At 42.9% G+C, this 9,783-nt stretch overlaps 1 protein-coding gene across 1 annotated transcript; it reads right to left on the bottom strand.

Annotated features, from left to right (window-relative positions):
- Positions 1–556: 556 nt before the first annotated feature.
- On the bottom strand, positions 557–9,382 carry Med4 (mediator complex subunit 4). Its single transcript, XM_048421956.3, has 7 exons — positions 9,155–9,382; positions 8,081–8,147; positions 6,535–6,705; positions 4,352–4,409; positions 2,858–2,944; positions 2,022–2,153; positions 557–1,245 (listed from the first exon to the last, which is right to left on the bottom strand). The coding sequence occupies exons 1-7, from the start codon at positions 9,304–9,306 to the stop codon at positions 1,073–1,075; spliced, it is 840 nt and encodes a 279-aa protein (XP_048277913.1). The 5' UTR covers positions 9,307–9,382; the 3' UTR covers positions 557–1,072.
- Positions 9,383–9,783: the final 401 nt, after the last annotated feature.

Raw genomic sequence — 9,783 nt, 5'->3', positions numbered from 1 at the left:
GGGATTAAAGGTGTACACCACCACCCACCCAGTTTATGCTGTTCCTTAAATGCTCTAAAATAATGTATATTACATTTGCAGTAATAAAAAATAGTTGTTTAAAAAACTGATAATTATACAAATATCTTAGACACAGATGGTAACTGCTTGAAGTTAAAAACAGTTTAAAGTATGGAACTGGAGAGCTCAGTGGCTAAGAGCACAGACTGCTCTTCCAGAGGACCCAGGTTCAATTCCCAACACCCACACGGAAAAAAAAAAGATATAGTCAATTCATTCATCTTGTATGTTCTCATATATACCAGAATCTTATTTGAATATTATAAAATGCAACTTTTTGTTTGTTTGTTTGTTTCCCAAGACAGGGATTTCTCTGTGTAGTCTTTGCTGGAACTCACTTTATAGACCAGGCGGGCCTCCAACTCAGATCTGTCTACCATTGCCCTCTGAATGAGTGCTAGATTAAAGGCATGTGCCACCACTCCCTAGTTTAAATGCTTCCTTCCTACACTGAAGGTGTACCTAAATATATATAATAATAGACAACTGAAAAAAATTAAAATACAAAAAAAGCAAGTTTATTTACACAAATTACAGTATTTACCACATATAAATAGTGATAGTTCTGTCGCTGCTACGCAGCCGACTCTGCCCTCAAGAGAGCACTTTGACTTTGCAATAGCACACTCAGAGCTCTGCTGCCTTGTTCTGCAGGGCTGCTCTGGCTCAGATGGCTCAGCGCTTACTATATAGGTCAAACTGACCTCGCACTCACAGCAATCCCCCAGTCTCCCAGGTGCTGGGATTACTGGTATGCGCTGCCATGCCTGGCTCAGTGTCCTGTCAAGTAATCCCCGCGAGTTATGTGTCATGTCCTTCAGTCTCTTTTCCAGAGCTGCTGTGTACGAACCCAACACAGCAGTAATTCTGACTAATCCGTAAACAGTTGCCTGGCAGATGAGACAGAAACCCCAGCTGGTTTGCAGAGGGCTGCTCCTCAGGGGCGTGTGGTTTGCATTTCCCTCTGGAGAAATCTGCAGCACCGGAGCCTGCATAAAGCCACACACCTCCTTCAATCAGAGTCGCTGCTGCTGCTTGAGGAGTCTGTAGACATAACCTCGACATCATCTTCATTCTCCTTGTTGTGCCCAGGAGGCTCCAACAGAAAGTCACTGCTGTGATTTGGTGGTAGCATGTTCACAGACATGTCATTTGACTGCCATGGGTACTGTGGAGCAAGGACATCTGGAGAAAAGCACATGGGATCAGTTCTATTTGTAATCCATTGATATGTAATCAATCACCCTCCCATTATGCAAGTAACTTAATTTCATCTACCCACCTACTTTGTAGTACCAAAGATCTAACAAGATTAGGGTTTCACACATGCTAAACACAAACTACATCCATCTACATCCCCAGCCAGGGGTCCTGTGCCATGGTTCTCTATATGATCGCTATATATCCATTATATGTTACTAATTCATACTTCTTTCAATTTTCCTTTTCAAGTTACTGGTGTGGTTTGTCTCTCAAAAGGATTATAACAGTGTAGTACAATCGCAGTGAGAAAGACAAGAATATCTGGGATCAATAAACAGAGTTCCCAAATTCTCACTTGAGCACAGAAGTGATAGCTACACCCGGGCTTCAGAAAACAGTCCCCACTCAGGTCCCTTCTCGTTTAGGAAGGTTCTTCCACATTAAAACATGGCACCTACAAAACATGCTTGGTCTATTTGGGGAGCATGCCTCTCAACTGCAACAATGTTCTTCAGAGTAGTAATAAGCGAAGGTCCAGAGCCTGGGGAGCGTGGAGGAGATGCACAGGGACAGAAGGGCTTAGACTAGTGTCATACACACCACTGCAGGGTCTTTGGCACAGAACAAATGGGCAAGGAACCTGGACAGGTAGACAGACAAGGCTGGGCCTGGATTCAAATGTTCGCTGTGAGAGATGTCTCGCTGGCAGCCTCTGAAAACCCTGGTCTGCTTGAACACACCCTTGCAGTTAGCTTTACCTGGCAGCCTGCCTGCTGCAAGGGCATCCCCTGGGAGATGGCCATTCACACCACTTGTGGAAGGATTGTTCATCTGACCCAACAATCCACTTCTCATCTCTAAATCAGTTGGGTACGGCCTCCGAGGGTCCCCTAAAACAATAAAGAAGCTTTTAACACAGGCTTAAAATTTTTTTTTTACAAAATGTAAAAAAAAAATCACAATCCCAGAGAACCTAGACAACAATGAGGATCCTAAGAGATACATACATGGATCTAATTTACATGGGAAATAGAAAAAGACAAGATCTCCTGAGTAAATTGGGAGCATGGGGACTATGGGAGAGGGCTAAAGGGGAGGGGAGAGGCAGGGAGAGGAGCAGAGAAAAATGTAGAGCTCAATAAAATCAATAAAAAATTCAAAAAATAATTATGTTCTTTGAAGCATTAACTTTCCTTGGTGCACACTAAAAACCCCAAGCTCTTTGCGAAACAGGTGTCTGATTATATAGCCCATGCTGGCCTCAAATTTGCAATCCTGCCTAGGCCTCTTAATTGGCTTTACAGCAATGGACACCCACACCTGGCCTGCTTACATTTAAAATTCTCAAGCTGGGCATGGTGGGACATCCATTAATCCCAGCCTCCAGGAGGCAAAGGTAGGTAAATTATAGCAATCTTAATTCTTCCAACTTAATTCTATTTTTTAGTAAGAAACATTAACAATGATTCATACTTGAGGTCACAGACGGCATTACTATGACACTGAAGAAAAATCCCTTTATTAGCAGGTGTTATTTTAGGGAAGTATATTCCACATTTAAATCATTTTAATCTTATATAAGAAGCGCTGTTACCTGGAACCCAAGTCAGTGGTGCACACACAGCATTGCTTGCACTAATCCTATGTGCATATTTAATGATTTCTTCTGATGAGATAGCACCTGAGTTGAGGGAGAAGAAAAAGTTCACATCAGTAAATACAAGCTTAGAAGAGCGTACATCACAGGCACACATCATACTTAATTTTAATCAGGAAATAGGCTAATTTCAGCTGTCTCTCTTCCCTAACCCCAGCACACACCTTGAAACCGTTAAACACTTCCAAACTAAACCAAAACACCATTCAGCAAAATCAGCTAACGTAAACTTGAGAGCTGCAGTGACAATGCTCAATGGTCTCGATTACTAGCCGCCAGCAAAGGCAGAGCTCTTCTGACCACCACAGCAAGGAACAGTAAAATGAGGGAAAGCGCTTCATCCCGGAGACATCCAAGCTAGGTCAGCAGTGCGATCCTCTGTGTGACAGCTGAGAGGGTTCTAAATGGACCGTGCACCAGAATCCAAGGAACAGGAAGAGCTCGTCATGCTGTCAACCTCAGGCCTGTGTAAAAGGCCTGTGAACCTCACTGACAGACTCAGCCTGTGTAAAAGGCCTGTGAACCTCACTGACAGACTCAGCCTGTGTAAAAGGCCTGTGAACCTCACTGACAGACTCAGCCTGTGTAAAAGGCCTGTGAACCTCACTGACAGACTCAGCCTGTGTAAAAGGCCTGTGAACCTCACTGACAGACTCAGCCTGTGTAAAAGGCCTGTGAACCTCACTGACAGACTCAGCCTGTGTAAAAGGCCTGTGAACCTCACTGACAGACTCAGCCACCTCCCCTAAAGATTCGCTTCTTGCTACAGAGGTCCACCCATCTCTCAATAACAATCAGAAAGCAGATTCCAAATAGGCAGGAGGAAAACAAATCAGAGACAGCTAACTGTAAATCAAATGCACAAGCATTAAAGCCAAGGAATCATAATCTCATTCTAAGTATCTGAAGATCCATAAGCTCATGCTGCAAGGCTTTAAAGTGGGCAAATGGCAGGCAGGCAGGGGGTTCTCCCATCTCAGGTTAGCGTGGTCACGTGTTCTCTTGGCCTAGCCTTCATTTCAAACACCTATGTAAACCCCACTCCTCCTTCTTCCTCAACAGTTTTACAGAGCACTGTCTTTACTATACGGGTGAGTAAAAAGCACTAGTTCCCTTCTGTGACTGCTTCTTACAACTAGAGGAGGGCTGTAAGGTATGCCCACCCTCTCTGGGATGCCAACTGCAATTCAAGAACACAATTTACAATGAAAACTACTAGGCATACTTTCAACAGCTTCATTAGCAGTATTCTATCAGCTTAATTACGAGTATACATATGTGAGAATGTACATGTGTGTACAGCTTTAGATGGGCTCCGGGATCACACATGAACAACACGCTTTTATCCACTGAACCATCTCCCTACTTCAGCTTCAGCTTCAAGAGACACAACAGCCTTGCTTTAAGTCAGCAGGTTGCCATGGTACCAACCTTTCCTTGCTTTCTCTATTGACTTGAGCTTCTCCTTTGCTTGGTAAACAGCTGTTGCCTAATTTAAACAAAATTTAAAGTACAAATTATTCTTAACTATAACAAGCAGTTTTTAGATTCATTCACAAGGTTCCTCACCAACAGAAACAATTTCCAAGACTTGGAAATCCCTGAATTTTATCTGTGCTTTTCTGAAACACCACTGATATTATTTACATCATAGTTATGTTCAATGAAAGAGATTTATTCACGACTAGTCTCCCACTAATAAGCAGCTGCTAGGAATATGTGACATGACAGGACAGGAAGGATACTAGCGATGGGAGGGTTTAAGTAGAGATGGCGTAGGAGGAGGGGAGCAGAAAGGTGAGGGGATGGATGCAAGTAAAAGTATGCTTGGAACCCAAAGATTAACCCTTTCTCCAAAAACAAACCAAACAAATATAACAAAATGTGGATTGTGCCATTGTTTGGGCTATGAAACAAAAGGCAATTTTCCTTTTTTCTACTTTTCTGTATTTTCTGAATTTTTTCTGGCAAGTAAATATTACTTTCACAAGGAAAAATAATCAATTTTTAAAAAGCATTTATTGTGGAAGCTGTAAGCCTATTTCCACCTTGTCTGAAGGCCAGAGAGTTTCAGCTTGCTCAGAGTTGCTGCCATTCCACTTGGACCAAAGGTCAGAGAGTGGGAATTTACTTCTATTCCTTCAAGGCCACTGTTTGTACCTACCTCAAATGTCCCACCTAGTTGTAGTCAGAGTTCTTGTCAACAGGTGTGGCTAATATCCAGTCCTTGTATTTCAGGTATAGGGGAGTCATCTGTTTCTACTCCCCAGAAAATCTAAGGATCCAACTCTCCCTGAGGGAGATTAACAATGAATTCCACCCAGGAAGTGTGTAGCCTGCAACCTTCAACTGGTATGTTTGTTTCTTTGTATCATACTAACACAGGCTATTTATTTATTTATTTATTTATTGCTCTTACTCCTATATTTTGGGCAGGAACTCCCTCCTGGTATTTTCCTATGTAGTCTGGTACTCTTTACTAACTTTTCTAATCTCCATGTCCCAACCCTGTTAAGTGGTATCTTTGTTAAAACTGATCTCCGACAATTTATTTAAAAATCAAAACAAAACCCCCAAAGTATTTACTTGGGGTCTCCCTCTTTGGGGGGCTCTAAGTTATCCTAAACTACTGAGCCTCCCTTTCCTGGAGCCCATTGTGATGCACTTGGAAGCTGTACATCAACAACAAGAATGGCAGTTCATTGAATCATATGAAAGTCAAACTCAGTTGTTTCTGTAATAAGATCGTAGGACAATTACGATTGCAGCTAGCAAAATACCTGGACTTCTCAGAGCAAATAAATTATTTCTTCAAAAGAAGTAGCCAAGCTAGGCATGGTAGTACACACCTTTAATCCTAACACCCAGGAGGCAGAGGCAGGTAGATAGCTCTGAATTTGAGGCCAGCCTGGTCTAGAGAATTCTAGTCCAGCTAGAGCTACACAGGGAGACCCTGTCTCAAAGCAAAAGAAAAGAAAAAGACAAGGAGCTAAGAGAGATGGCTCATCAGTTAAGACCAATTACAGAAGGCCCAAGTTCAGTTCCCAGCAACCATACCCATACTGCAGCTCAAAATAATCTGTAAGTCTAGTTCCAGGGGCCTGACACCTCTTCCAGCCTCTGCCAGCACTGCACACATCTGGTGCACTTACATGGAAAAAACACTCATATACATAAAAATATTTTAGTTTAAAAAATGTAATTAAAATTTGTTTTAAATAGTAGAGGATAAAGGAAAACCTAGTCTAGAGCCTTGATCAATAAACTTGCCTACCTTAAGATGGAAGGCAAAAAATAAAATTTTCAAGAATTCTTAAAACTAGTACAAAATGTTTATTGACCCCAAATATTTTATAGAGATTTTAACTACTAATATCAATCCCGGATTAGGCCAAAATAAAAGTAAAGCTTCCTATTTCTATAATTTAAAATATTTGTATAAAATATATAGCTGAAAGCTGAGTGGTGGCGGCACATGCCTTTAAACCCAGCACTTGGGAGTCAGGTGGATTTCTGAGTTAGAGGCCAGCCTGGTCTACAGAGTAAGTTCAGGACAGCCAAGGCTACACAGAGAAACTCTTCTGTCTGCTCTTCAGGACCAGCCGTCAACTCACCAGTATTTGCTCCGCCTCCTTCAGCTGTTTCTGCAGCTGCTGAATGTCACTGTCTCTCTTCTCTACTTCTTTCTCTAAGGCCTGCATTTCATGGTGGACTTTTCCCTGATGAAGTGCTAATTTCATTAGTTCTTGAAAATCCCCATCTCGCTGAATTAGCAGCTCCAAGACCTGTCAAATAATAGTTGATTGCATCAGACAACAGGATAATCAAGGCCAATGAGACAAAGAATACATATTTGAATTGGCTAGGTTGTCAATTTTAACACCTCAGAATATTCTTAATCAGCATTAACAATATACATAGCCCATTTGTGGTAATGGGGAACAGTCTTAATATTAATTTCCATTTATTCTGTTCCTTTTCCATGCAGAACAAATCTTTCAAAAGTAGTACTGTACAAAATTTTGGTTTATTCATCTTCCAGAGATAAAACTTAAAAATTTATCCTTTAACCATTCAACAGAATAAAAAGCTCTTCCAAAATCTAATGGTTTGAAATGACTTTAGTTGGTACCAAAAACTTTAAAAACTTTGAGATACAAGTTGCACTATGAGAAGCTATTAGAAGCTAACTGGGATACATTTAGAGCCATAATTTCACACCCGTATGGCTTAGTGTGCAGACAGCCTAGAAAATGAGATAGTTTAAAAAAAAAATAGTAAAGTAAGTTGGGTGGTGATACATGTCTTTAATTCCAGCACTCAGGAGGGAGAGACAGGTGAATCTCTATGTTCTAGGTAAGCTTGATCTACAGAGTTCCAGGATAGTTGGGGCTACATAGAGAAACCCTGTCTCAATAAACAAACAAACAAATAAGTAAATAAAATAGATAGATGATATGCAGATATGACAAAATGCCACAAAAAACAGAAGTCTGGGGTTCAGTCTGTAGCCCTGCATTTACTAGCAATAAGACACAAGAAAAGTCACCATCCTCAACAAACCTATTTTATCCTCTAAAAACAAAGATTCCCTATAACACCTATTATATGCCAGACTGTTCTAAGAACTCATGATATAATGCATATTACAACACATGAGAACAGCTCAGCAAGCCAGGTATGTTGACCAAATCTGTAATCCCCATACTGAGGTAAAGGCAGCAGAATCAGTAAGTTCAAGGCAAGTCTTGGCTACATAAAAACCCATTTTAAAAAAAAAAAAAAAAGAAAAAAAGAGAGGGGGGGAGGGATGGAGGTGGTGGCTCAAGCCTTTAATCCCAGTGCTTGGAGGCAGACAGATCTCTTGAGTTCAAGGACAGCAATACAGATAATCCCTGTCTCAAAAAACAAAACAAAAAAATCATTTGAGAGTTTGTTTCTATTTATGTTGTGTGAAAACAGAATGTTACTTGAAATCCTTAAACTGGTATTTTAAAAGCACAGTTTCTTTATTTCATTTTTATTTGTTTTTTTCCAAGACAGTGTCTCTCAAGACTCACTCTGTAGGCCAGCCAGACTGGCCTCAAACTCACCAAGATCCGCCTGCCTCTGAAGGCGTGAGCCACCACTGCTTTTTATAATAAAAAACAAACTGTTTACCTGGTTTTCCTCATCCAGCTGTAACAGCTTCTGATTTCTTGAAATTGCCAACATTTCTATAAGTTCCCTAAAAGAAAAACGACCATCAGGGTATTGTGGTGCTTGCCTGTAAACTGCGTATTTGGGAGAACCTAGTGAAACCTTTTAAGAAGGCAGAAAGAATCTGTGAAAGTAAATAAATAAAAAAAATCCAAAAAAAAAAACTGGTTTAACTGCTCTCTGCCCCAAATGGTTAAGGGTTCATGGTCCTCCCAGCATGCTGGACACTCATGGTGACTTTGGTACACACCAAGACTCAGCTGTGGTTTACAAGAAAGCTACCTGCCCTGGACTGTGGGTCTGCAGGGCAAATCTAGAAGGGTTGCAGTTTATGTAAAAATCCTTCCTTGTAATATAGCACTGACTGCCGTGACGATGGGGGCTTTCCCCTTACAAGGCTCCAACTGATAGATTTAAAGTAGCACGGCAATGCGGAGAATGACACCCAATTTAATCTACCGTTACCATACACCAGTCATCCCACCAAATCCTGGATGTTTCCGGGTTTTGTTTTGTTTTTCAGATGATGGGTTCATCTACCGGCCGCTCTGATGACTTCGCTAACAGCCCATTTTGGAGGGGAAGCTTGCCTTGCTAACACTGGAATAGGAGTCCCATGTGTGGACTCCAGAAGGTTGCAGCTCAACCCTTATCAAACTTCTCCTCAGCAGTTTTACACATCTGTCTCCCTCTTGACCGTGGGCTCCTTCGTGTGGCATTTAGTCTCCCCTCGACTACAGCATCCCTGCCCTTCGCACCCCAGGGAACGTTCTTCGCACCCCAGGGAACCCAATCTATCTCTTGGGTGTCCGTGGATAGGGCCCTTTCCTCCGGGCTACTACAGTTTTGACTGTCCTGGGGGTGCCAGGTCACTGTCACACTGAGATGTCCCCTTGGTGGGGAAATGCCGCCCCAAACCCCGGAAGGCAGCAGACCCCAGGTCCATCACACTCGCACTCCGGAGACTCCCCAGCCCGCCTACCCTCGTCAGTCCCACAGCCGCCCCGGCCGAGCAGGTTCCCAGGCCGCGGTTACCTCGACAAGACCTCCAGGTCGTCCAGCGCAGACAGCAGCCGCTCTCGTGTACTGCCGATGCCTGCCATGACAGAGACGCCCACCAGCCGCTCCTTCTCCTTCTCCCCGCTTGAAGAAGCCGCCATCGCCCAGTCGCTCACCAACCGCCGCATGCGCAGTGTGAGCTACCGGCAGGAGGGGCGGGACCGGAAGGCGGAAGGGAGAGTCATAGAGGTGGGGAGAGCGAGAGAGGCCCTAATAGATCGCCGCCTATGGATCTGGAGGTGCACTGCAGCTCTGGCGCCATCTGCAGGGCGGAGGAGGACTTGTGTCGGCCGAATCAGGCTTGCTTCTGCTGAATCCAGGATGAGAGACAGTGCCCAGTTTCTGGGGTCTTCTGTTTCCTTAGCAGCAATGGAAAGTAACAAATGGATTTTAAGAAACTAAGAGAATTGCATAATTATTAACTTCCATTTTGTCTGTATTCCCATAATAATATCCCAGCCGGCCATCAAGTTTGTTCTCTCATGAGGTCGTAGTAAACATCTTACGGCAGGAACTAAAATTCTTTGGTTGTACCTGAGTCCTAGGACCCCCAAGAGACCACCACGGAGCCACACTTCTGAATGCAAAAGCAAGGTTTCGTTTAT

Source organism: Myodes glareolus, chromosome 12 (assembly GCF_982192425.1).
Source record: "Myodes glareolus chromosome 12, mMyoGla1.1, whole genome shotgun sequence".
Taxonomy (NCBI): Eukaryota; Metazoa; Chordata; class Mammalia; order Rodentia; family Cricetidae; genus Myodes; species Myodes glareolus.
Note: the sequence above shows the minus strand (reverse complement) of the source record. Positions and strands in the feature narration are given on the sequence as shown.

Coding starts and splice junctions, on each gene's coding strand:
- Med4 (XM_048421956.3), bottom strand. CDS start 9,306: ATGCGGCGGTTGGTGAGCGACTGGGCGATGGCGGCTTCTTCAAGCGGG. Junction 6,706..8,080: donor AGCTGGATGAGGAAAACCAG/GTAAACAGTTTG, acceptor ATTATTTGACAG/GTCTTGGAGCTGCTAATTCA. Junction 4,410..6,534: donor AGGAGGCGGAGCAAATACTG/GTGAGTTGACGG, acceptor TGTTTAAATTAG/GCAACAGCTGTTTACCAAGC.